The sequence below is a fragment of the Eucyclogobius newberryi genome, unplaced genomic scaffold, assembly GCF_026437365.1.
Source record: "Eucyclogobius newberryi isolate DKJ021-1_F unplaced genomic scaffold, fEucNew1.0.hap1 SCAF_8, whole genome shotgun sequence".
Lineage (NCBI taxonomy): Eukaryota > Metazoa > Chordata > Actinopteri > Gobiiformes > Gobiidae > Eucyclogobius > Eucyclogobius newberryi.
In genome coordinates this window covers 15,690,338-15,718,274 of record NW_027316500.1, presented here as the reverse complement: position 1 = coordinate 15,718,274, position 27,937 = coordinate 15,690,338, and the positions used below count along the sequence as shown (strand labels likewise).

The 27,937-nt window shown below is 40.8% G+C and overlaps 2 protein-coding genes across 3 annotated transcripts in view; both read right to left on the bottom strand.

The window, feature by feature from the left end:
- The window catches only part of slit1a (slit homolog 1a (Drosophila)), a 61,999-nt gene extending 45,432 nt beyond the window's left edge, over window positions 1-16,567 (bottom strand). For both annotated transcript variants that reach the window (XM_072437629.1, XM_072437630.1), the window contains exons 1-4: window positions 16,025-16,567; window positions 7,949-8,020; window positions 6,269-6,340; window positions 4,878-4,949 (exon numbers count right to left, since the gene is read on the bottom strand). In XM_072437629.1, coding sequence (XP_072293730.1) covers window positions 4,878-4,949; window positions 6,269-6,340; window positions 7,949-8,020; window positions 16,025-16,221 — 413 coding nt within the window. In that variant the 5' untranslated portion in view covers window positions 16,222-16,567. The remainder of the gene's footprint in view (window positions 1-4,877; window positions 4,950-6,268; window positions 6,341-7,948; window positions 8,021-16,024) is intronic.
- A 2,554-nt stretch (window positions 16,568-19,121) lies between these two features.
- LOC140351618 (rho GTPase-activating protein 19-like) lies at window positions 19,122-26,343 on the bottom strand. Its single transcript, XM_072437519.1, has 11 exons — window positions 26,272-26,343; window positions 25,718-25,980; window positions 22,131-22,211; window positions 21,533-21,742; window positions 21,238-21,464; window positions 21,068-21,154; window positions 20,725-20,790; window positions 19,975-20,169; window positions 19,822-19,908; window positions 19,560-19,667; window positions 19,122-19,485 (listed from the first exon to the last, which is right to left on the bottom strand). The coding sequence occupies exons 1-10, from the start codon at window positions 26,304-26,306 to the stop codon at window positions 19,563-19,565; spliced, it is 1,356 nt and encodes a 451-aa protein (XP_072293620.1). The 5' UTR covers window positions 26,307-26,343; the 3' UTR covers window positions 19,122-19,485; window positions 19,560-19,562.
- Window positions 26,344-27,937: the final 1,594 nt, after the last annotated feature.

Genomic DNA, 27,937 nt, shown 5'->3' with positions numbered 1-27,937 from the left:
CCCTTTTGGCTTCTGCTCTTCTTACATGGTTTGTCTGCGTTTCTCTCTCTCGAACACACAGTCCGACTCATAAAGAAAACAGCGACAACCCATAAAAGCCACTTTTACCAGCTGACAAGGACAGGCCCAGAACCAAGGGCAGCGAGTTGAAGGCATAGGCTATATACTCTGTTTGCTACCAAGCCAGTTCAAGTGTGGCTCCAGATGCAAAAGTAACATTAAGTTGAAGGACTAAAAGTCCATTTCTGCACAATAGAGATTGTGAAGAATTTTAAGTTAGCGTAATGTTAAATCCATGGGGATCTATATGTAGCGTTCATACAAGTATTCTGACACTTTCTGATCATTTCTATTGCCCATTGATCTATTTAAATACATTACCAACCAAATAAAGGTTGAAATAAAGTGAACAAAGTCTTCAAGTCAGAGAATATTTAGGTATAACGTAATAGCAAAGTTTTATCGTACATTAAAATATATGTAATGAATTTGAGGCCCCAGGGTGATCAACTGCTATTTCAGGAGCTAATGGGACTTTTAATAAACTAATCTAAAGTATACAAATCTAAAGTATACTAATCTAAAGTATACTAATGATGATGTTCCATGGTTCTTTTGTTTATCTCTATTGAAGTTTGGCACATCTGGCCAGTAGTTTTGGGGTAAGTGTCTTGCTCAAGGATACAATGACAGTGTGCACTACCGCCCCCCTGTGGCACCTGGCATTACAATGGAATGAGACGCTGCTTCCCAACAGTTGCAGCTGAACTTTCAAACCAAATCTTTTAGATTTCATGTCTAAATGCTACATAAAGTTGAGTTGATATGTAATTGCACTATTCTAAATTGTTGCTACCGCGTCTTCGCTAAATCTGATCCCTAAAAGTGACTGTTTACTTAGTGTCTGACTCTGCCACACCGCAGTGAATTTGTGGCACCGTACCCTCATGATTGAGATGCGTTGCCATGGGGACTACTGCCAAAAAGGGGGCCCAAACAGTCCAATGGAGAGAGAGGCAGAGAGACCTAGCACGTCCAAGCAGGTCATTCATCAGCACAGACAAAGAAAAGGAAATGACAAGACCAGCTTGGACTATTAGAAAGCTGCCAGGCACACATGCATTCAGAGCATAGTATTATCCAAACATTTAAAACAGTAACTCTGAGGAAAAAACACTGGCTTTTATAAAGAATAAGTCAAAAGTTGCAGACTTCATTTACTGCAACACAAAGAAGCCACAGAATGTAAAAGGCAACTTTATAAGTCGATTGACAGCAATCTGCCATAAATCAAAAAGAAAATAACTGGATACAGTTAAAAACAAACGTTAAAAACAAACGTTAAAAACAAACATGAATGCAGAGCCAGCCCAATGATTTATACGTTTAATGATAGGGCACATTTTTTTATTCCACGACTTCTTCTACCAAATACTTTTTTCATCTCACACAACGCTCCAGTTCCCTGAGCATCGAGCAATCAACAAACACAAAACACTGCATTTCTCCAACACAAACACACGGCAGAGCACAGAGTCAAGGTAAAAGCCATCTAAAGTATGTAGGCCTTCTGTCTGAAGCCTGGCATCCTCATATTAGTATCACAAAGATGTAATTACACAGCTATTCTCTGCCTGTTTGTATCTAATTAAGACTTATTTACATTTTATTCGTGCAGGTTCATCTCAGAGTGGCCCACTTTGTCTCGGCACGTATGTTTTTGGTTTGTGTACATCGACATACCCGTTGTCAGGCATTTACAGTGAAATGATGGATGAGAAGAGGGACTTAAGAACAGACATAACACGCCTTCTTTCCGATCCAGTGTCAGCGTTTCCTAAATTCTTGTTCAAGTACAGCCCCTCCGCTCTGTACCTCCTGTGAGTACACTGCACGGGGGGAGTCCTGAGCACTACTCTGACCCAACACAGCACCAAGCTCCAGGCACAGCCGTTTAAACCAGCTCTCTGATCATAGTGTGTTAATCGTATCCAATGAGCAACAAAAGAATATTAAAGTTAAAGGTGCACAACGTATATGTTTTGGTGGGGAGTCTCCATATGTTATTGCCTGGAATGTTCCACAGTGTAACATTTAACTCATCTATCTTGCATTATTTCAATTGCAGGTGTTTTAATGAAAAAAAGAAATAACCAAAAAATAAATAAAGATTAAAAAACATGTATTCTTACTGTGAGAAATTTGACCTCCTGCTTGTCTCCTGCTTCAGATGGATACGTTTAATGTCATGATGTGAAACATTCCAGGCAAAGGAGGAACATCGCCGTGGAAACAAGTACTTGGGGTACGCTTCACCAGAAAAGTTACACAGTGCACCTTTAAGTGCATTTGAGCAAATGGCGTTACTAGAAAAATCAGGAGAAAATGTTCAAAATGTTTATAATGTTTATCCATACGGCCACAATGTTTAATAAAGGAAAAAAACTGTCTGTTGTCTAATTGGTTTTGAGAAATTTACTATAATTCTTATTATCGAGATCGAATTTGAAATTTTAGTATCGTGACGTGAACTTCAAAATAGGAAACATTATCCATGAAGAATTGTTTGAAAGATGTATATATATATGATGATATTGTGATGAAAACATTTTAAGTTGTAAACTTTCAAATAAGGGTAAAAGGTGATATTTCTGAGCAGGCCTTGCAGCGTTTTGTTGGACTGACATAATAGCGTTTGACTATCGTTATTGGAAACTATAAAAACAAGTCCAAAGTGAACCTGTCATTTTAGGCTTTTATTTCAATGAAGCCCAACCCCACAGCCCTCATGGCCCTGATGGCTCTGTTTCCTGAGGTGCTTCCTCACATCAGAGCTCTCCCACTGCGAGCAGACGCTAATTACAGACAGAGACGAGGCGATTACAGATCAGAGGTGCAGTGGAAGTAGGATGAGCACAGTGAAGGAGGTAAAGGTGACAAATGCAATCTAGGCTTTCACTGTTATTGTTCAGTCGAGTTACACCGCCACCACCTCACGCCTCCTCAATGCAGTTCCCATGGCTTCTTGTCAGTGCCATCCATCACTGGCAGCTTTAACAAACTCTAACAATCTCTAATCATCTCTAATCAATTCCAATTATCTTTGCTCCGGCCCTCATGCATCAGTGTCTCCACTCTGCGCAGTGGGGAAATAGGACTGAGATAAAGAGGTTAGATCTTGAGAGAGGAAAGAAAGTTTTTAATGATTTGCCGGAGCGCTAAGATCTATCGCACTATAGAGAAAACGGCACATATAAATGACCATGAATGTCACAGTAAAATCATTTGTATGCAGCATAAGCACATACTTTAGTTTCCAGTCCACACTAATTACACCATTAGGTTAATGACTATGTGGAAGACAGCCCTCGACAAAGTCTTCTCCCCATTTACCAGACGCTTTTTACTAACAATGCCAGCTTTTGCTCAAACTTTTAATGAGAGCGTGGATCTCACACGCTCTGCCCTCATCTCTATCCCCCGTGTTTGTCCTCTCAGCAGGAGATCTAAACAGCCACTTTGTTATACACGCTTTTCCTCAAATGAGGAGAGCAAAGCCAGCCATCAGAAGAGAAAAGAAACAGAAAAAATCATTTTAAAAGGGACAGAAAAAGAAAGGGGCAATTAAACTCAAGGCAAAGAAAGCATCTGGCATAGTGCTTCACCTAAGGCAGCGGGCTTTCACATTAACTCTCCTGATTTGGATCATAAACGTGGTGCTGACCAAGACCCAATGAGGATGAGCAAGTGCAACAACATCCTTCATCACCAGACTTCAGTCTATACTTCAACCTGGCCTTGTTCCCATCTTTCTTAACACACGTGAACTAGCAGTGGAAGACTTCCTTTGGGAGCTAAGAACCTTTTAAGTCCATTAAAAGCTCCTGGCAAGAGCGAGACAAGGCTGTAACCCAACCGCATCAGTCTGCAACCATAACCCACCATGTGGCTGAGACACGCCGCTCAGGAATTAAGAAACACATTAGGAAAAGCCTTTGTCTCCTCACGCTGCTCTTGATCTTATGTTACTAGTAAATTTTAACAAGAATTTAGGGCCTTTCATAAAACTCTATCTGCCAGTCAACCATGAGCTCCACAAGTAATTGCATTATTTTCTTTGGTTCAGGGTATATCGCCGTTTTGTATATTAGTTTTACCACTTAAACATGCAGCACCTGAAACGCTTCAAGGTCCATTATGACTCTCTTTCATCCACTCAAAGATCAAGAACAAATAAAGAGTATACACAGACACAGCGAATCAATTAAGTAATGTTACTCAAAGTCTCATTCTGCAGAACAAAGCAGAAAAGGCCAGCTTTAGACTGAGAATAATAGGCATGAAGTTAGATTGGATGAAATAGAGGAGCTGTGTTAGCACAGTCCTTTGGCTGTTGGCAAAGACTGCTGCTCCAGATGCTAATCATGCTTGTTCAAGGCCGTCCACTGTCTGCACAGCCTCTGTGCTGTGTCTGAGAGACAGACACCTCAGCACTGCTCAGTGTTACAGGTCCCGAGTCCAAAAGGCTCAGCGCTGCCCTGTACCAATACACATTAGCCTCAGCATGATGAGAGGCAAAACAGTGAGCAAGTCCTGAGAAGTGACAAATAGATTCAAGATGGAGGTAAATGCTAAGCTCAGACTAACAGGAGGGCAGAGTAAGGTTAGGAATGCTACTTCAAAAATACTAAACAGAAAAGTCCTTTTGCCTGAGCCTTCTATTATTTCCAGATGCTGCAGGTAATCTGAACTCACATGAAGATGGGGACATATTCTTATCTAAATGACCAAAAGCTGTCCTTAGGAAATCAAACATTATAAAGGAGATAGAGATTTAAAAACATGTGTTCATGTGTAATAAAAGTGATTGTACTTACAGTCGAGACAGGGCCGGGTTCTTCTGAAACAGTAACTCGGGAAGCTGCTGCAGTTGATTACGGTTCAGCCGCCTGCAGCCGGGAAAACATACGGTCAACCAGAGTCAGAGTGCCCTTGAGTGAGTAGGCTGTGAATAATTTCTTTGAGCTGCTGTAGAATAGGTTTAGCCACAGGCTATTGTGTTTCAGAGCAGCTCTCTATGTCACATAAATATCCAAAAGAAAGTCCAGGTGAATGAAAGTGCAAGATAGAGACAGCACCATAAATTATCTAACAGTTAAATTACGACTGCATTAAGGTTAAATCATCGCTTCACTTTCCCTGCAAGAAAAACATAATAATTCCAATTTGAAATATATGAATTATGTCAATATCAGTCTGAATGAACTGAGATGTTTCATTGTAGGTACATTTTTGAGAATGCAGAACAAATTGATGAGCCTAATGAAGTCCAAGAAGACAGGTTGGTAACACATTCTCTGTCAAACAAGTAGTGTCCAAGACTGGCAGGCTTTATGCAAACACAACAGTGAAGTCAATGAGGAACAGACTGTTGCTAATCTGCTGGAAACCACAGCTCTCTTCACTATGAATGGGCTGTTAGAGGCAGTGGGAGCGAGCATGGCTGTGGTGAGTGTAGGTCTGCAGCTCTGCCTTCAGACGCACTCAGACAGATGTTGGGACCAGTGCCACCCACTGTATGCTCTGCCCCGAGCTGTGGGCCAGCAGAGGTGGAGCTTTGGCATAATGAGCACTAATGGTGCACCGCTGCACTGCTCACACTCAACTCTACCTGCTGCGGCTTAGTGGCTTTAAACTTTACTGAACCAAGCTTCTTAATTTCCACTTTGGTCTGGCTCGGACATGTTTCTGCCCAGTGCCTGGGATCAGTCGGTGAAGGGAAGGTGAAAAGTATCCAGTCTTGAGTTTAGCAAAGTAAATTGTCAATGTGGATTTCAGATGAAGGAAACCCTTTGATATGTGAACCACTTTGTATGCATGACGGCATGTGTCCATAATGTCATGTGCAATGCAGGTTTCCATGTGGCTTGAGCTATTGATTTGCTAATGAGGTGTGGTTGACTGTGTTTGTCTATGTGCTTTCCCAGTGGCTTTACAAGCCACGAGGAGTCCTGGTGCTGTCCAGATGAGCTGGGGTCTGTGGTGAGGGCAGATCTAAGCCTGCATAACCCAAATACTGCAGGCAGAGTTAATAAAAGTTACTTCACTGCAAGCTGTGCCCTCTCAGCTTTGTAACCACAATGGAATGACAGGAAAGTGCCCCGTAATAATGTTCTCCAGTACACTTAGTTATATAAATATTAAAGGAAATGATGAGGTCTTTTTCAGTGAAGGTCAGAGAAGGTTAGTGACTTTGGGTGGTACTTACAGTCTTTCCAGTTCTTTCATATCATCAAAAGCCCCTCGTTCTACCACAATAATCTGATTCTCCATCAGCTGCCTGCAGAAAAATAGACAACCTTAATACCAGTACGAGACACACTTTTAACAAGTCAGCAGTCTGAGTTTCTCAAGCTCAAACAAAGTGAAGGTGAGCAGCTGTAGGTCTCTCGCAGCGCAACACCTCACTCAGGCTCAGTTACATTCAGAGGGCAAGGCTGAGGACTGGGGCACACTGTGGAATCTTGGCCTAAGGATGAAGAGTAACAGCCAGGAAAGTTTTCCAAAGGCCCCAGACAGAGCGGGCCAGTGCTCTGGTGTGGTCCAGTGCAGCGACAGGACGAGACGTAAGGGATCACAGGTAAAGCAGTCTGCGCCTGTGAAATCGCTGAGTTGGATATTAATAACAGGCACTGCATCAAAGCTATTATTTGAATAAATAAACTAAATTTTCCTTCTTTATTTTGCCAAAGCTAAGAAAAGTAAAAAAAATTGGACAGTTGGGGAAAGGAAGGAGAGAAAAAAGTCCACAAGATGTTGAAGTAACAAGCGCGTTCTTCAGCCCATTTACAACTGTTCTGTGTGTTCAAGTCTCCTGTGAGGCAAAGGAATGAAAGTCAGCCGCCTGAGATTGCTCTCTATCAAATATAAATGATAATCACAGTTCACACACTATAAACAAAGGGCACTTCACTTCAAACCCTATACTCATGATTTTATATAGAAATAAAAAGAGCAAAGGAAACATTTTCTTCTATTACAGATTGAGGCTTTGTTTTTCCACCTTTTTCTTTCTTTTTGAAGTTCCACTTTTCCTGTGTCTCTCGATCACACTGACAATCAGCTGTGCTTGCTTTAAAGAGGTACATAACAGCTGCCTGTAAAGATAAACCTGGGTCCTCTCGCCCTTTGAGTGTAGCTCAGAGGTCATAAGGATCAAAGGTTGTGTAGCTAAGTTTTGGTCCAGTCGACATATTTATAAAGCCAAACATATTTTGTAACATTGCATGAATTAATGTAAAACTTGTCATGTGTATCTGTCACTATTGGATTTTTGTCTCAAGGTTAGTGACAACCTGGTGACATGAGGGTGTTTAAAACCTCTCCAGGTCTGAACAAAGATGTAGAGGAGGGTTTAGATCGGAGCACAGGGGGTGGGGAAATAGCAAGAAGACTTGAAAATAGGCTTTGCAAGGCAGTGAGAATTATGTGCAGCTCAGGTTACTTTTAAAACATGTTCAGGTCTACATAGCTTCCCCTTCGGCAGTGTTTTTAACACCTATGGCACTACTTGTAAGTGCGCTCACAACATAAATAGACACTTTTACAACTACTTTACAACCCAGAGTCATAAGTGTGGTTTAATTCCAGCGCAGAGGGAGTCAATGACTTCACCTGAACGTGTTAACTGTGTGAAGGGCTTATTAAGAGCGGTGCTCCTGAACAGAGAGTGGGTGTGAGTCAGCGTCTAGGAGACAATAAGCACCACTCCAACAATGCAGAGCTAGAAAAATATGACTACATTATATTACATTGACATGCACGGTCGCTTAATGTACTTTTGAGTAGATCTCCAAAGCATCACTGTTAGCAAATATTAGTGAAAGTCTGATCAAGTTGGCACTATTAAGAATGAATGAGCAGATAATGGCAGAACAAAGGTACTTACAGAACTCTGAGGTACTTCAGCCCGGCAAAGTCCGTCTTGGTGATGCGAGTGAGATTATTCCCATTCAGCTCCCTGTAAAGAAATGCATGACATGTGAATTAATATTTGATTAGTGTTCTCCCTGTGGAGCTTTTCAGATTTATGACTAAAAGAGCAGAGAGCCACAAAGATCATTCATGGATACTTGGGCACGTCCCGAGTAAAAACTGCTACAACATGAAACTGGCACAAGGCTGTGACTAGAAAAACAAAACTGTATATTTTAGTAAAACAATCGCAATGTAACGATTATTCACAATTATTGACACAAAACAAAAGTAAAATCCTTTCTTTCATTCAAGTACATTATGTATGTGACCAGCTTTATGAAATGAACATTTTGAATGCAAAAGTATTCAAAGTTCCTGTGATATAAACAGCTACACAGAAGTACTACAAATTTAGATGTACATTTTTGAAGTAGAGAATGAATTGAAATTTTTCTTCTAAAACAGTCACAATTATTAGTTTTTTGTTCTCGCGATTATACGACTTGAACTATCACAATTTTCGATTAACCGAATAATCTTGGCATCTCCATTTAAGCCTATGGAAAGTAACTCAAAGGAGAGCAATAAAACAGCCCGTCTGACGAACACACACCAAGTGCTTTAAGTTGATCTCAGACAATCTGGAAGAGCAGGAACAACAGGAGGGATTTAAGTAGATCCACAAGGCCATGAAGCTAAAGTGTGGAGGATAACAGAAGCTGGCTCCTTGGTGGGCTCATAATACTGTCTACAGAGGCCATTTAGAAAACTATTTAAGCTGAAAAATGTCAGCCAAAGTCAAAGATGTATACTTCACTTATTAGTTCAGCATTTGAAAGCTACGGCACCCTGCTCTGACCCCCACCCTGCTCCAGCAAAGTCACTCTCTTCCTTTCTCGTCTAATAACTGCTCTAGGGACTGTAGCGCTATGCAATGCAAGGGAGAGCAGTCATTAAAGGCAGCTGCTGTGAGTGTGTACACAGGTGCATGGACAGGCCAAACCAAAATATTCCCAAAAAAACCCTGCACTGGGCTTTGTTAGCTCCGATATATAACGGCACATGTGGCGCTCATTAAAGGCGCAGATATAACGCTTAACATATACTGCACACTCTTATCTTCAGGAGGGTCAAGCTGACATTCAAATGAGGAGGGAAAATACAAGAATGACTCTGACAGAAGTGAAGAAAAGCCCACATTACTCCAGTAAAGATGAGCACTTGCTTTAACACGCCGTGGGAAGAATGCCACGGCGATGACTCATGTCTTATGTCGAACTATCAATATGAACATCTGCCAACATGAGAGTGTACAGTGCATTGTGTTTGTCTGCAGTCAAAGGTTTGCAAACTTACTGTACAATCCATAGTTATTTACATTTATAGGTATATATAAGCATGCCGCGATAATACATTTTGAAGTACGACATGTTGCCACAGAGGATTTCAGATTACACTGAAACAATAACTGTAAAGCAGGAAAATCAACTCTTTTCAAAGAACTGTGTGGTAAAGAAAAGATGAACTGCAACAAATAAATAGTACAGTAAAACACAAAAGTTGTTATGTAGAATCCTTAATAAATGATTGCAGTTGTGACTCTCAAATGCAGTTCAAATCTTATTATATTCCTTATAAAAATAAGGAAATGTTCCAAAAGTGCGATGAATCAATACATACAGTAAACATTGAAGCCTCTAAAATATTATTTCAGCTTTCACATATTGAACAATAAGTAATTATAGTAATTATTGTGACAGACCATGACGTAAAGCAACAATATGCGAACAATATGTGAGAGATTTAAGCAGTTTTGCGTCAAAGCTTAAAGTAAATTGTGGGGTTCCTGTGTTTGAATCTAAATTATGCTCTTTTATGTAAGCATGTGGGCACCTTTGGGTAAAATCTGTTATTTATTACACTAAATATGGCTGGCATTTCTCTGTTTTACAATCAAAGCGAGCTCGGCAATGGCTTGGCACGACAGCAAAGACCGGGTCATTTTTTCCATACTCGTTTTTGTGCAGATGTTTTGTTTAACTCAATTTTCTTTACCTTTTTCATCATTGTAGTGCAGCAGTGGCAGATTGAAAATTATGAGGTTCTGCTCCCAGTTTTGTCTGAGGAGGATTTCCACCTCCAACTGTTTTAGTCCAATGTGTTCAGTCCTGTGGAAACTCTGCAAGGGTTCCCAGCACGGACATACTTCCTGCAGAGCGAGTGGATTTATCACATCACTATCTAATCCTGCCATCCTTTATGCTCCCTCGACCGATGCCTACAGTATACTTTCTAGTAAACCAACCTACCTCAATCTCCCTATAATTCACATGTTCAAAGCACAGTTACGATGCTGAAAAAGCCATTATGTTAAAGTCTGCCAGCTGCGGGGACTCTCTGCTACGGAAGGACCTGGTTTGCATTTTCTAACACAGGATAGGCCTTCAAGGGGTCAGGGATATTAACTGTAGCAAGGTACCAGCCTTTCTAAATTATTTAGAACAAACTGGGTGCAGAGTTGACTAGGGCTGGGTGAAATGGTGATAAAAATCGAATTGTGATCTCTTTGGTGATACCGTCAGATTGTGATTCACTATTTCTCTAGTTAAGGCAGCTGCTAAAACACGAGCACTTTTCCCCCCTTATTTCTCCCATTGGTCGGCCTCTAGAAGTGAGTGCTGGATTCAACCAGTTACAGTGAAGTGTGAACTTTCAGAAGAAGCAGATGACTGAAGGTAATAGGAAAATAAGCTCCAAGAAAAGTGTGAGATTCATTTCTTAACATATCGCCAAGCCCTAGTGTTGATTAATACACGGGTTTAGCTCATTACTGAAATTCAGATGAACCTCAAGACTCACGTTTAACACATGACAACAGTAATAGTTTAAAACTGAGACAGTTATGAATTCTATGTTGGAATTTGCTGTTTAACTGTCAGATTGTAGATTTGGTTTATGCTTAATATCTCTGTAATGCCCCCCACGGTCAGCACAATTAAACAACTTTAAAATATGTTTTTGTACAGCAACTTCAGAAAATGGTGCCATTATTCACCCCCGAAGAAGTAATTGTTGTCCATTAAAAGGACTTTAATCCATAAGGCAAATAACGATAAGGTTCAACATTTGTGAATCATGCGTTTGGTTTGGCTCAGCATCTTTGAGTTTGAATAATAATGGAACCACTTTCTGTAAATATTTAGAAAACATAATTTCTGACTTGTTTATTTAGACTGACATAGGAGACATTAACTTTGTCCCCGTTTTTATTTCATGTGGACAGGTCCAGTAATTACAGAGATACAAACGATAAACCAGGTCAACAAACCTGCAATCTGACAGTTAAACACCAGGACCTGACCTCCAGCTCAATGTGAAGCTATAAGGACTCTAAAAGGTGCGGTTAAAGGAGACACATTCTGCTTTATGGCAGGCACTTATTGGACAATAACGTGCAGTAGGTAGATCATCACATTCTGTTCATTGTAACAGTCACAAGCAGCAGATTTGTATTGGCCATGGGACATTTTAGAGCCCTTCATGTATCATTCAAATTCTTAACTTTTCAAAAGAGGACGACAAAGTACAGGGATGTGGGCGGGGATAGGGGGTAGGTGGAATTTTCTGAGCACTTGAGCCTCAGTTGCAGGCCAACACAGGATTACTCAAACATGCAGGAATCTATCCAAATACAACTGAGTAAACCAATGATGAGAAAACACCATTGTAATAATATTAAACGTGCATTAAAGTTTAGCATAATATGTCTCCTTTAAGGCTAACATTTACTGGCAGGAGAATTGTCCACTGTTATTATCGGCTAAATTGTGGTAGGCTAAAATATATGCAATATCTATATATGATACATTTTCCTTTAAATGTCTAATCAAAACTATTATATAATGAATATTAATATATATACTCAAGATGAAGCCACATTGAAGACGACTCACTGAAAGTCTGTAAAAAATGAACAACCAGGTCGTTTTTCCAACTGCTTTTCTCATTAAATTGTGTAACATGTTGACAAAGATTTCAGGCAATAGAGTCAGAAAACAGTATACAATACAATTACCCTTCCTTTTCCCGGCCCACGCTCTTTTGCGCACAATTACGCGCAGAATATTTTACAGAATTATTTGAATTTACTGTACACATTTGTTTGTGTTTTTTGCATCATCTGAGACTTCCCAACTGTGTAAAGCACACGCGCCTCAGAGGAATGATCACAAGAGCCTGACGCGCGCCACCATCAGCGCGACAACACGAACTCACGCGCAGTTTACCAAGTGATTCATAGGCAACAATACGTGACAAAATCTACAATCTTAATAAAAACGTGGAGAATTAACTGATGGCCAACAAGATGGATCCATAATGCAACAGTGTGCCCCGCATGACCATTTGTCCTGAACAGCTTTTGCACGACAGGGAAGGCGCAGACCAGCTGATACCAGATAAGAAGCACTGTGCATCACATTTCCCACTGTGTGCAATGAAGCTGGAGACCAGAGCCTGATTAATCACAAGTGTCAGGATATTTTATGAACAACCCAGCAGCAGCAGCAGCAGCAGCAGCAGCAGCAGCAGCAGCAGCAGCAGCAGCAGGAGCCACCAAGATCCAAGAAGGAGGAGATTCGATAGGAGGTAAAGTGAGAAAGATAAGAAAAGTACATTTATGGTGTTCTGTGCAGCTCTATATCAGCAAAGTGAAATGATGTTCAGTAGTAAGTGGATTGTTACTGCACAGATGATGATGATGATGGGAGATGAAACCATTCATACATTGGAGACAAGAGTTTATAAAGAGAGGGACCAGAGGAGAGTGGAGGCAGACCAGCATCCAGACCAAACCAGAGGAAAACTTAAGGCCCATAACAGTAGTTTTAGTGAGACTGGACTGTGGAGCACAGGATTCATTCATTCATGCTTATTCAGACCTCAAGTCAGACTAAATCCAAACACAAATGATTTCCCGTTCAAAATATGAAGTAGAGCCTTTGTTCTATCAAGTGTGTGACTTGTGATGCTGAAATGGAGATATATAAATCAGAATGCTTGTCTTTAGTATTGGCTGGCAGATGACTATAAAAGAACAAACAGAAACAAAGCTCTTTCAAGCGCTCTGTACTGTATTCAGAGTTTATTCACTGACAGACGCTCACAATCTGTTGTGGTTTCAAGCGAATTTAGAAAGTCTATATGAACGTGTGCTTTGTGTGCCATGAGCACTGAATGTATGCTCTGCCACGTCTGTTTTTTTTGCACACTTGACATGCTGTATTTTCATCTAGCTCTTTGCTGAAGTTGATTAAATAATGTAATTTGTAAAACATAACATGAAAGTTAAAAGCACATTTTAGATAAGAGAAGACTATATAGAATAAAGACGGGCTTTGCGTCTGGAAAAGGCATTTATAAGATGATTTTGACAAGCATGAAATCTACATAATTAAGGCATACTGTGTTCAGACGGGAGCGTGCTCTGGTCCACCCCCTGCTTTAAGTTTGAGGTTTCCTCTTGCTTTTCCCAGACAAAAATGAACCTAGAGGTGAGGCTGATTCTTCAAATTTGATTTTCATGGTCCACTGACGTACAGCCATGTAGAGCAATCATGCATGCACCCTCACACGCACCACTTCATTCAGATTAGCATATTACCAGCAGGGAGACGACAGTACTGGGAGTCAGCTAGTGTCTTTCTTTGCTCTTGATTGGCTGATGTCTGGATTCCCTAAAGGCACGAGGAGTAGTAGGAGCCGGGTTTATAACTGTCTTTGATGCTCGGCAGCTTATCATCACTCTTTTCTTAGCAGTAGGCTATGTTCATGAAACATGTATGCTAAGTATAAAGATGGTTTAAAACACAAAGATAATGTGCAGCCTGGATACAAAATCCTTTTTCAGCTAAAGATAAAAAAAAAAAAGATTGAGAAAATGCGACTAAAACAGAACCTGCACTAAACTGACTGGCCTCAAGCCTATAGTTTCACAATCTTTCAACATGAACATTTCCCTGAATAATATTCATTCCAAGAATTGTAGCTCCACAAAGGATTTCAACACATAATGAATAAATCAGAGTGATACAAATATTTCCATTATTAATAACGTGCGTTGAACGCCTTCATTAGTGGAACCAGAAATTCCCTCTTTAGTTTCACTTTGTATTTGCAGTAATTCTGATCATGTCCATCTACAAAGAACTTATTTCATAAACCAAACTAAACATTTATAGCGTGCTGCAAAAGTATTTGTCACTGATGCATGCCACATTTGACTCTATAGACGCTGCTATTACGCTATTATTATGCACCTTAACGCCAAGACAAGTTCCTATGTTTGCGAACTATATTCAATGACAATGACAATAAACCTTTTCTGATTCTGATCTGATACATGCAGAAGTTTCTTATCCAGTTGTCACATATTGGCATAGTGCAGTACAACCTTCAAACAAAGGCAGTGGAGGATGGAGCGGTCAGTGGTCCGTACAGTGGGGTGTGATTTAACACGTGGAGAACACTCTCATTACAGGCTGTGTCTGAGGAGCACAGGGTCAGACCTGATCCAAAGCCACACTGACAAGTGCAAATGGGATTGTACTGTCTGTCTCAACACCCTCCACACACCCAACCCTAAAACACACACTGCCCCATGAGCCGCCCTCCTCCTCCGCTCTCCCACAGCCATCACTTTGTCTACATTAGAGCAAACAAACACTGTGACACTTCAGCATGACTGCAGAGCCAGGAGCGGCCTCACTTCAATACACATCTTTTACTTTTACTAAATAAATAAACTCTGGAACCAATTTTAAAAAAGCTTGACTAGGCCTAGTACTCATCTGTTACCCCAGAAGGTTACACCACTCCGTTCACATAAATATGCAATTTTCGGAAATGATACACATAAATCTTGCTATGCTCGTGGGACCTGTGTGTGGGGCAAGGTGAGCCACACTGGCCAGCCCAGGCACCAGGCATCTTGATAAATCACTGTAGCCCACTCCTGGTCTCCAGACGGGGTTCTTGTTCACTAGGTGTTCTGAGTGACCTACACACACAGCTTCAAAATACGCCCATTTCCCACATACTTTTGTGCTATGTCTTAAAGACAGTGTATCTAACTAGCCCAGCGTGGAAACAGGAGATGCTGAATGATAAGATTTCTGTGGTTGAACCATGAATGCACAAACTTCTTTCAAAGGCAAACTGCATTTGACTAGAGGCTTTCAGTATTCATGTAAAAGGCAAACCTCAAAATGACCATGTTTCCTCACACCTAAAATATGTCCAAGTGACCAGCAAATATGTATGAGCATGACAAAAACGATGTTCTTAGAAATTTAAATAAAAATCATCAAATATGCAGCTCCACAATGCCACTGCTGCCTCTGAGACAGGCGTTCTCCGCTCTGTTCCCACGACATGTTTTATTCAAGACTGATTCTAAAAGCTGAAATAGAACAATTTCCCCTCGCACTCTTCCTCCCTGTTCTGATTTTCTGGTGAATAATTTAAGTATAAAAAAATAAACTTTATTCTGAAAACTGGCCAATAGATCACACATTTACATTCATCGCTGTTAGGTTTTAAGTGGCAGATTTGTCAGATTTTCTACATGATTAAACAATTTGTGGAGTGAGGGTTGAGGAGCTGGAGTAAGTACAGGCTGGCACAGTTATCATGAGTGTGGTAATGTCTCTGCAAACATAAGTAAAGCCATGCAGCCCACTGTCCAGGCAAACAATCTGGTTCGTTTTAGAATGAATTACAATGTAAACTTTGAGTCAAACTTTGCAATCTTTTTAATGACAGAGTTCTGAATTCCCTGAGAAAACCCTGCAGGTAACTAGATTATGGACGTGTGTTGGCACATCTGCTCCTGTTCTACTTTTCTAAACAGAGGAATGCTTTTGCCTTATCCCTGACTGACACTTCTACTAATGCTTTCACAGGAGGCTATTGTCCCCCCCAAAGTCATGTGCGCCGCTCCGAGCTCAACCTGCAGAGAGTTCGCACACGTGGGAGGAGTGGTACTCACAGGCGTTCAGTGTTGCGAGGGATATTCCGCGGCATGGTCTTCAGTCCGAGGCCGTGACAGTCCACCGTGGTCCCGCTGCAGGTACAGAGGGCAGGACAGGCTCTGGCTTTGTCCGGGAGCAGCACCAGGAGCAGAAGGCAGAGGCACATCCAGAGGGGAGCGCCGTGTACCCCCGTCCCGTAACCTTTCACCTGCATGATCACCTCTAACACTACTTCTCTCTGGGTAAAATCCTCTTTATTCTGTGTCCCAAATTGACTAAAGGCTTTCAGGGCAAATCCTTCTCTCTTCTCCCAGTTTTGGCGATATCCACTACTATTTACCAACGTGCTTTCTTTGTCTTTTGCTCCTGCGCTCAAACTCCTCTGCTGCCTCTTGTCTTGGCAGAGTTGCAGTGCTGTGGCGTGTGCACCTCCCTACCCTGGCGCTCTGCTCTGCTCTGTGTGTATGAGGAGAGAGGGAACAGGGCAGGAGAAGCAAGGAGGAGGAAGAAAAAAGCTCTTCCTCTCTCTCTCACACACACACACGCTCACACACACACACACAGTCATCCATCACAAGGATCTACAAATAGCAAGACCCCCCCACAGGCCCGACTCCACCCCTACCCCTCCCCTTCACACATACCCCCCCACACCCAATACCCTGACTGAACTCCTTCTGGTTCACCCCCCCTCTCGGTTTTCCTCCAGTCTATTCATATAATCCCAAATCTACTCTTCTTCTTCCTTTTTTTTGTTTTTTTTAAGTGAACCTTTTAGCTCAGGTTGGTCCGCCTCCATTGAAAAGAGGCACTATGTATGACACAGTGTAACCTCAGCCTAATGGGAGACGCCGGTAAAGAGACCATGAGAGAATTGTATGTGTGCGTCTGTGTGCGTGTAACGAAGGAAAATCCACTCGGGAAGCAAAGAATCAACACCTTAGTCTATAGAGACACAAAGGCGGAATAAATAATCTGTAATTATAGCTTTTAAAATGTGCATCCTGCAGGGCCACACAGAGAGAACGTCTGGAGAACAATAGTCTGCACTGTATCTAGAATCAAGCTAATATACATTTCAGTCTAAAAAATGCTTTGCAGAGTGAAAAAAAATGACAGCTCGTGAAATCAGGATGTTATAAAAATGCAAACACGAGTGGACAGAGCAGCAAAAGGAAACTTAAAGTATCAGATGGTTCTCATTCAGGTCAAAGGAATGTAGTGTATATTTATACTTGCAGAGGATGTCAGTTAGTAAAACAGTGTACATATGAGGCTATTCACAGTGTAATGAGATATTTCACACTGGTTTCAGGTTTGAGGAACGGGAGAGCGGAGCTGCACTTTGGTTATGGAAAGCTCTTTTAAGTGTGTCTATAATACATCTTGTGCAGGTTTGCTGCAGCATGAATGAATGCACCTACTTTAAAATGTATACAAGTCTACATAACTGATTACATTGTTATGGGAAAGTATATTTTGTGATTTTAGTTGAGAGTTAAAACGTTTCAAAATGTTGCAAGTCACATATGGAGCGTGACGAGTTGTAAATACACACATGCAGGTGTAGGGCCCCATCAGCACCAGTAAAAGTGTCATCACTGCATAGATCTTTCTGCCGTGAATGGCTAATTAAAGAGGAGACAGTGGTCTTTAGTGGTAATGGGGGGTGGGCGGCAATATCCCTCCGCTCTCACAGTCCTAATAAGAATGCACACAAACAGGAATTATTCACGTTTCCAGTGGGAGGGTGAGCTTTACAATGAGGTTATACAATGTGCCGGGAAGTAACGTCTTAATGTTGATCCTCAAAGATATTGAAGAAACGTGCTGTTTTCTTGGGGGTTTGTGTGCTCGCTAGATAATCTGAAGTTGATTAAAGTTTGCCTGAGTCATTTTTCAGTCATCATGCTTTGGAGCAGGAATTCTAAATAAAACGCCCCAAGAATTCTTGTGTGAAACAATAGCAGCCTTATGATGGAAATAGTCTGTCTGATGTGTATTTACAGAACAGGAGAAGAAACGGGGCCATTCAAACAGATGTTTACAACATATACTTACAATCCCCAACAAGCATCAACATGGACATCATAATGACATACTGAGACATTCTTATATTGTGGAGAGCTACATCCACTCAGCGGGCCCTCCCTCGCCCCCAAGTCAACCTGAAGGGAAATGAAATAAGTTTTCTAGTGAGGGGCAACTTCATTAAATTACTTTCAATATACACTTAAAACATGTTATTTGTTATTTCTTTCCTCTTTGTAGACATTTTCTTTGAGGATTTTGTTGTTGACCAAAGCAGATTGTACAACAGGGATGTCCAAAAGAGGCCCCGGGGGTTAAATGCAGCCCTCAGACCAATTTTCGTTGGCCCTCAGGCCAGGTAAAAATTGTAAAAATTCCAACATTTTGATGTTATACCTACCTAATATTAATGTTTCATGTCCTGTTAAAAGGAGTGGAGGCTCATCGAAATGTCAAATGTGGAATGGTTCACTTCACTGTCTGTGGCCCTCTGCTCTGTTTAAGTTTCACAATGTGGCCCTTTGTGAAAAAAGTTTGGTCACCCCTGTTGTAGAACTTATGGTTCCACTGATGCTTAATATATGTAGTAAAATACTGCCACCTGGTGGTTATAACCTGGTAAGATGTTCCTTGTACATTTGCATGAATTACAAAGGCAGACTCGGAGGGACTTGCCACTTGAGGTTTAATGGAAAGCTTGCATCAATATCAAAAATATAGTAACAGAGATAAACTTGTGCCATTACTGATCAGTTCAGTGGTCAACCTCAAAAGTAACACATTTACATTGGCCTTTAACAAAACTGAAAACAAATTGCCAGAAGCATATGAAAAATATATACATGCCATGTTGCATTTCACAAAAATGGACATAAATGAATGAAAAGAGTACAATGATACATGATGTAAAACAAAAACAATGTAAAAGGCAAAAGTAAAAAGCAATAAAAAAAATAAAAAAAAAACAGTAGTTTAAATCTTCTCAGAATAAAACTAAGCATTCATCCCAAACGGCTGAGAATCATATGTCCTACTGTTTCAGTCAAACACACACTAAAGCTAAAAATAATTATTTTAAGGCACATTTTAAGAAGATGTTTCAATTGCATCAAACATCTACAGTATGAAAGTAATAAAGGGTCTGGTTTGGTCTATTTTGGCATTTGCTTTTAAATAATATATATTAAATTGTTTTGCATATTGGGCCATTGCTACAAACAAAAAGTGACTTTCAAGTAACTTTAAACCTTCACAATTGTGGGAAAACACAGTATGAACATCTTACAATAACCTGACGAATAAATATATAAATTTTTTCAAACCTTTGGGGTTTCTAACCCACTGAAACACCAGTCATAACAATGACAGATTTCACAAGCTTTATAGAGAAGCCCACGGAGAAATGGAAAACTCCAGGTAAAAACATCTGAGGAAATCATTTGAATGCCTAGAAAATGACAGATCAGCTTTGATTAAACAAATGATTGAACTATAAGAAACAGATGCTCCAGATGAACTTACCTCCTAATCCTTCTTTGTTGCTTTGGGGGATCCACACATGCTCAGCTGGGGAGGCTTCAATCTGCCGTTTTCTTTATCCATTAGTATCTGGCTTCCCAACACCTTCCTCTGTTTCCAAAATATTTTAAAAAATGCAATTTTGTTTTTACAAGTTATGTCCAGTAGCATTTTGTAAAAGTTGTACAAGAAATGGGACAGTGTCCTTTGAAAAACAAACAACGAAAAAGCAAAAACAGGCAAAAGCTAAACGTAGAGGCACTACCTTGATTTTTTCTCCCAAAGAGCGTGAACGCCAATGTCTCCGGCAGACAGGAGCCTTCGAGTCTGAAGGACTTTGGACTTTCTCAAACTATTGAAACATCACACGAATATTCATCAACACTTGGATGCTTTTGGATTTGCCTGTAATGATTACCTGTTTGATGAGCTTTTTCTTCTTAGCCGACTCTGGCATCTTGTTGACCTGCTGGTAAAGCTCCCTCAGCGCTGACTGTGTGTAGTCCTGATGCTCTGTGTCACTGACCTCTGGCCCGCTCCTTTTTGTTGGGGTGCAAAGTGACACAGCAGCTGTGGGGCCATTTTTAGCTCCGGAACAAAGCGTCATGTCATCCTAAACATTCAGTCCACACGAGAGGAAAGGTTACTTTTTACACCTCTACAACAGCCACAGTGTCACTTATGTCACTAAATGTTCTGAAAAAGTTTCTTCCTTCAAATATAGTTGCATCATAAACCAGCAGCGTAAACATTGGGGTTCTGGCCGCAAGTCCAAAGAAGATTTATTTTTTCAGCCATTCTTTTACAAAGGCTATCATCTTTGTAATAGATACCATCCCATATAAAACAATGCAGACAGTTTCAGGATTTGTATGGGACAGCAGAAAGAAGGTTTGAGAGAATCATGGCGATGAATCCACATTTTTACATATAAATACAGTTTCCTAGTAGCGCCTGCAAAATAGTTGTTTTTGTATAATCTCCCATGGTGTTTGTGCAGTTTTGGGTCAGATACATGGTCATATCATAGCGATACTGAACAATTTAAAAAGCACATTCATGTTTATTGTCCCTCTTATTTATACAAACTCTTTAGGTCAACTTCTCATAGCCCTACTTGAGTGGTAATGGTAAATTACAAATATAATTATAGTAGTAAAATACTCACATTTGATTTTAGTACAGCTGATCCAGTGAAGTACAATCTGGCGTATTCTTTGATATAAGCAGGGGCCTTAAAGAATAAATACGCATTAATCAGTCATCCATAGAAGAGAACACAAAGGTTTCATTAATATACATGACGATATGAATTGCAGGTCATCACACAACATATGCATTGTATTATTTACATGCAAATTGTGTATTCACTTCCTTCTGTCCTTCTTGTAACTCTAGTAACAAAAGCACTTTCCCAAAGAATATAATTTTGTATCCACTAGCAGATGCAGGTCGACACATTTGACAGAATGTAATGTGAAATCTGCCAAACAGACGGGTGTGAAACGCACCTTGAATAACTTTTGCGAGTACCGAATGAGAGATGCCACCCCTTTATTTAGTTTCTCAATGTTTCCTTGCAGATCACTTGCTGTAACCTGTCAAAGCAAACAATACCCACAAAAGAAAACACGTTATTATCACGACAACACATAGACGTGCTGAGACGCGGAGACATTACGTTTTTGGGCCAGATGACGTGTGGAGCAAACATCGTGGCCAGATTTATGGCAGACATCTTGTTCACATGTTGGTTGCGTGCCGTGTGGTACAGAAGGTCCAGAAGTAGTTTCAGTAGGCTGCGGTTGGCGGGGGGCAACAACATGAAGAGCAGCTGAAACGCCTCGATCTGGCGCTCTTTATCGGGGACGGTGCTCTTATTCCCCAGTTCATCAAAGCGAGTCAACTCTGCCAACGAGACAATGTGAGCCCTCATCCAAAATGTATATATTTTATTCATTTAAAGTAGGGTGCACCTCCGATCTTTAGGTGAGCAAGATAGTGCCTGTGAGTGAGCAGGGGCTCTGGAAGTTCTCCCAGAAAGGCTTTGAGGAGAGTAGCAGCGTCGTTTGGATGAAAGTCGCCCGTCTCCAGGTCAATCTCTGCTCCAGCGTTTAGCATCTCTTTGAGGGTTGCTTGGCGTAGGCTGTGGCCTGGTACACGGAACAAACCCTCCACGTGAAGGTCTGAGGGGGAGAGGGAAAAAACAGGAGAGAGCCACAGGGCCAGGTGAAAGGACGTGAGCAGGTAGAGGCTGAATAAAGAAGCAGACCAGGCTCAAAACGAGAGCGTGAATGGGGAAGAGGGATACAGCAGGAGCAAAGTGCTTTCAGATAAATTATTGAAAAGGAACATTTGCTCCCTGTGTCTACTTTGAGCAGAATGACATCATCGGGTCTTAAAATAAGCCCTGACCTAATGCTAATTCACCATTCAAACTGAATTAAAAGAACTCAATTTTTTTTTGACAAATTACAACACCAGGCTCCAAACCAGGTCAAAAATGTAAGAATATGGTTACATCCTGTTCAATCCATTATTACAGTATTGAATAATTCAAAACAAAAAACTTACTTTTACTTAAGTATTCAATAAGTTGGTAGATCTGCGCAATTCCTTCTTCAGTTAAAGGTGCTCCAAAAACAAGGCCTTTTTCTGAATTAGGAAATTATGAAAAACATAATTAACCACATGAATCATTTCGTCACCGAAAGTTAGAGATATTTAGTGTGCTTTCTTAAATCCTGGCATGGCTATATTAATGCTTTTGATTTCTAAAGATTGTAGAAAAAGATTCAGTCGTCGTCATCTTTCAGATCGTTCATCCAAGAGTGATTCTCATCAGTCCTGGCTATTCAGATGCTAATCAGGTACAGTACTCATGAAGGCGCCAGCTAACAATAGGATTCTGATGGCCAATTACAGGGCTGTTAGGGGCGGGGCAAGGCAAGATTATTTGTAGAGCACAATACGTACATAAGCCAATTCAAAGTGCTTCACATAACAGGAAAACTCACAAAGACATGACAGAAATCACAACATTTTTCATTCAATTCAACAGTTTTGCTGACTCATGAGTCATACATTTTGTCTGTGTTTAGTGATCCGCCAGATGGATAACCAAATTTCTTGGACCACACTGGCAGACACGCCATCATATATTTATTCGTCATTGCCAGCGTGCGATGTCTCGAGAATGGGCACATTGCTATTAGATTGAGTCTTTCCCATGTTTGACCGTCCTTAGACGTCAACGTGCTATCTGCCTCTGCACACGTCTGTGCTGAGCGTAGCCATCTTTTACGACTCCACCTTATGTGTGGCGCTTTTGTATCTTTGACGACGGACCCAGCCTCGTCTGCCCCGCTCTAGCTTTAGCTTTTGCTAAACTAATTGTTCCAGACAAAACTTGGCCAAAGCTTTTAGAGTTAAAACTCTTGATCAGTGGGTAGGTAACGCCAGGCTCTTCCTGGACTTTGCAGTGGCCTTAGTGCCGGCTGACAATGTGACCAGCGTGTGTTCTAACCCTCTCCCCAGGCGCCTCCTATGCGGCTGCACTTGGACACCGCCACAATGAGCTATTGTGTCAAGCAGAATTATTTACATGTTCTATTAAAATTGTATCTAAATAGTAGTTTTAGAATTGTGAATTATCTAAAGACCTTTTAATTTAAAGAAATTTAAAAAAGGTGCTATTTTCAGGCTAAATGTCAAATAGTGTAAGTAAAATCACAAAGACATGACAGAAATCACTAAACAGTTTGACCTAAAAGAGTGCAAATAAAAGGGAGACAAAAGAAAATTAGTTTCAGGTGAAACTCACGGAGTAAAAAAATAGGAAAACAGAGCAGGACATCATCATGAGGTTTGCGATAAGGACTTAACCATTTTGCCAAAGTGCCCTGTGATCCAGTTAAAGTATTGATGTAGAAAGATGCTTTGGCTTAACAAACAGTAGAAACATATTATTGTGCTTCCCAGTGATGGGCCAAACGAGTCGAGGCTCACTTAAGAAAAGTCTCGTGACCAACATATCTACTGTGTCATGTGATGTCGCTCGTGTCAGAAGCGCTGCTGACGATGCAGCAAGAGGCTCAAGTCCGTCACTGTTTGTTTTGTGGCTTACTGGTGATAAGCCAGTAAGCCACAGACTGGTGGCTGACTGGTGATAAATATTTGCCGGTTTCTCTTAAGAGGGGTAATTGTGATATTTCACAATAACCCTGCAAGCCACATTATTTTACTATACTTTTTTATATTACAGCCTACTTTATTGTACAATATTGGCTGTTATTTGCTTTTAATTACTGAAATTGAGTTTTTTCACTAATTTATCCCTTTGTTTGCATTTCAGACTGAACGAGCCGTGTATTAACCGTGTCTGTAGAAGCAGTAGTAGACCAAACTTTTTTTTAGACCATCAGATGGCGCAATAGAGTGCACCACCACAGGGTCACCGCTGTGACAACCAGGGCTATGCTCAATATATTGATTTCTTGGCAGACTTCTTGGCAATACGTGCATCGATACAGAGATGCGTATTGCGATACATTTTAACAACATAGTCATTAAAAAGTGCAGAGTTCATCATTCTTAACCTACAGACTGACGCATCAATGCTAAATCCGAGAAGCTGAAAATGTGAATTTGTCATAAGACAGTTGTATTCTGATATTGACAGTGTGAACATGACATTCTAATGCATTTAGTTACTCTACTTAGTTAACACCAGTTTTAAGGGATATCCATGAATCAGGATGCGTATTGTGGACCCTGTAACGGGATACATATTGTATCGTGAGGTACTAGGCAATACCCAGTCCTACTAATGACTGACGTCATGCAAACAAGGTGGAATAGTGCTTTTGATAAGCTGTTTGTGCTGTGCTCCTCTCAGTCGAGGTGAGAAGGAGCTGTGGACCTGATCAGAAGCTGATCTGTGCAGAAGATGCTGCTGCAGCATGTTCACACAAGGCCAATTATTTGGCAAGAAACATGCAATACATTACTAGAATGTGTTACATATATTTCTATTTGATCAATTGGGTGGATGTATGAGGTTGTTAGAGCATAATGGATTTATAAATAAGTGCTTTGTGGATATACATGGGATTTCATACATTTTCTTATCCAGAGTAAATATATTACCCATTTGGTAAATTTTTAAGACACTTTTAAAAAATGTTTTTATCGGGATACATATCGTAATGAGGGGATTGCATCGGACTATACAAGTATCGGGATATATATCGTATCATGACGCACTGCTTCTGACAAAACTGCTGCCAATCTGCTGCTGATTTGGTTGCCATGGCTTCTGCCCAGGCTTTGTCAAGTTTGAGATAATGCTGCAATATCTGGAAAAAAACAGGGATTATTCTTATTTTTGACCCTCTAATCCTTTTAAAGAGGGGTATGTTTATCAGTAATATCATTAAATGTTTCAATGAAAAAGTCCAGTGCCCACTGTGTACAGCCACTTTAGTACAGAGCAAACGGAAATGCTTGTTCATTAAAATGCTTATAGACCAAATTTTAACTGTTATATTTGATGCATTTTGTGTTCCGCACACACCCGATTGGACAGTGGCCCCTAAAATCAAGACACTTGAAACATTGATAAATTTGAGACTTGTAGCTTACGTTAATGTCCAGTAATGTTGCGTTAAGTGGATCTTTAGATGGGGTGGGAGCAGTAATAAGCTGTGTGACGTTTAACTCATGACATTAGATTTCTAGAGTTGGTTGTGCGTCCTCAAGGCTTGAGTGCTAAACCCAAAAATGATAGCAAATTATTTAAAATATTTAGGGATTGCAGATCTTCATTAAAAAAAAGAAAAAAAAAGGATACCTCAAGGGCTATGTATTCATTTGACTTTGGTATTTAAAGATGCAGTTAACCAATATTTTATAGCTATTGCTACTCCACCTCCTTTGCTGGGTCTATCACAACAAAATATATTATAATAATCCAAAGAAATGTTAGCATGCGTAATTTGAATATTGAATAGGGGTAATAGGGTGATGGGCAGGTTGAGGCCCTGGCCCCTGACACTATCATTCTCCTTGTGATCCTGACTGGCTAAACTCTCAAAAGGTCCATGAGCCTTTAAGTTCATAGATATTACACTATGAATTATTTCAGACAGTGCTTGGCAAACCTTTTCGCTTCAGAAAGTTGAGGGAGCGCAGGAAGCCACCAGCAGCAGAAGTAGTAGGCACCCTGGGCTCAGCTTCACCACTGAGCTGTGAAAACTCGTCCCCGGGCAGGTCAATGAGCCGGGTGATGTTACTAAGGACCAGATCTGTGAAGGCCTGGGGATGCTCATGTCTCAGCCTCTCCACAAAGAAGTCCGGGTTGAAGATGACAGGCTGGCTCGACAAGGACTTTTCTTGGGTGTTAAATACGTTACATTTTGATGAGCTGAAAGAAAATGTCAAGATATTAGACAACCATTGAACAGTTAAGTGATTCTGCGAAATAAGTCATGGAAAACTAGGTAAATAACGTTCAACTAGAGTTAGGTCGTTAGTATAGAGGCAGTTGCTAAGGTAGCTAACGTTAGATATCAAGGCTAACTCTAGTTGTGTGTGTAACGTTTGCTCACATACAAAGTGAAAACCAGGCCTAACCTAATTCATGGCGTTGCATAGAACCTTTATGGGCAAGCTTATATATGCCCATATACTTTACAATATGTATAAAAAGCTCTACCGTTTGTCCAAGTTATGATTGTTGTCGGCCGCCATCTTCGTTTTGAATAGTCCACCGTTTCTTTTTTAGCCCGCCCCAGCGCTCTGATTGGTCACAGAGTCATACAGCATTAACTCTAGAAATAAGAGCATTGCTGCCGCGACGAAGGCGGCGGCCATCTTGTAACTGTAAAAGGTTTTAACGTTAGAATTACCTATTTCATAATATTCTAGAACTCAGCGCTCCTTTCAGGATTTTACAAATGCCACTTGATTGGTAGTAAGTAAATATGAAAAAAACATTTTTGCATTAATAACATTGTAGTTTAATGGAGACATATTAATCATTTCTGATACTTAGTAGTTTATTGGACTTATTAGGTCATTGAACTGGTTATAACTATAAGATGTGGATGGGGGCCCCACGTGGGTAGTGCAGTATGGGCCCCATGTGGGTAGTGCAGTATGGGCCCCATGTGGGTAATGCAGTATGGGCCCCATGTGAGATATAAGCAGGGTACGTGGGCATGGGTTATAAGTGGGTAGATGTATGTGGGCCCCACTAGGGTTTACCGACTTGGGCCTCGTGTCGGTGTATGCAGGGTTTACATGGGTGAACAATTGAAAAGAGTAGGGCACGCGGGACAGATTCATTAAATAAGGACTGTACACTTCAGTCAAATGAATAATGAAGCATGTTTTAATGAGTACAGGAGATTGCCTTGTAGGTCTCGAGCAGAGCACTTGGAGGTCACAGCTGCCGTTTCCTTTATTCAAAGGGAATGTTGATGTTAGTGTAGATTAAAGCACGCGTCCCTAAGCAACAACATCATTAATTTACTAAATCAATTGGCTCAATGGGGGTGTTGACAATTAGCAGTCTCAGAGTTCTGTTTTAATCAGAATCAAGGCAATAGAACATATACATTGGTTTACATTTTGTTAATGTAAACCAGAGCTCCTCACCAAGCTCTAAAGTAATTTACGGTGTGCCACAGGGTTCGGTACTCGGTCCAATTCTGTTTACTCTTTATATGCTACCATTAGGCAACATTATCAGAAAGCATGACATTAACTTCCACTGCTATGCAGATGACACTCAGCTGTATTTATCAATGAAACCTGATCAGAGCGATCAAGTAGACAGACTTAGTACTTGTGTGAAGGAGATAAAAACCTGGATGACACTAAACTACCTGCTTCTTAACCCTGAAAAAACCGAGGTCATTGTGCTTGGCCCTAAGCATCTACGAGACGCTCTATCTGAGCAGATAGTCACACTGGACAATGTCAGTGTAGCCTCCAGTTCTACTGTAAGAAACCTTGGAGTCTTATTTGACCAGGAGCTCTCATTTAAAGCTCATATAAATCAAGCTTGTAAAACAGCCTATTTCCATTTGCGCAACATCGCCAAAATCAGAAGAATCCTGCCTAAAAGTGATGCCGAAAAACTTATCCATGCATTTGTAACGACTAGATTAGACTACTGTAACTCCCTGCTTGCAGCGTGTCCTAAAAGCTCCATAAAAAGCTTTCAACTGGTTCAAAATGCAGCAGCAAGATTACTAACAGGAACAAAAAGAAGAGAGCACATTACGCCGGTGCTGAAGTCTCTTCACTGGCTCCCCGTCGAGTCTAGAATCAAATTCAAAATTCTACTCTTGACCTACAAAGCCATAAATGACATG

Bases quoted from the DNA above. Each gene is read 5' to 3' on its own strand.
- LOC140351618 (XM_072437519.1), bottom strand. From the start codon at position 26,306: ATGGCGGCCGACAACAATCATAACTTGGACAAACG. The intron at 25,981-26,271 runs GTAGAGCTTTTT...ATTTTCTTTCAG, and splicing joins AATCATAACTTGGACAAACG to CTCATCAAAATGTAACGTAT. The intron at 21,743-22,130 runs GTAAGTTTTTTG...TCTCCCCCTCAG, and splicing joins TATTGAATACTTAAGTAAAA to ACCTTCACGTGGAGGGTTTG.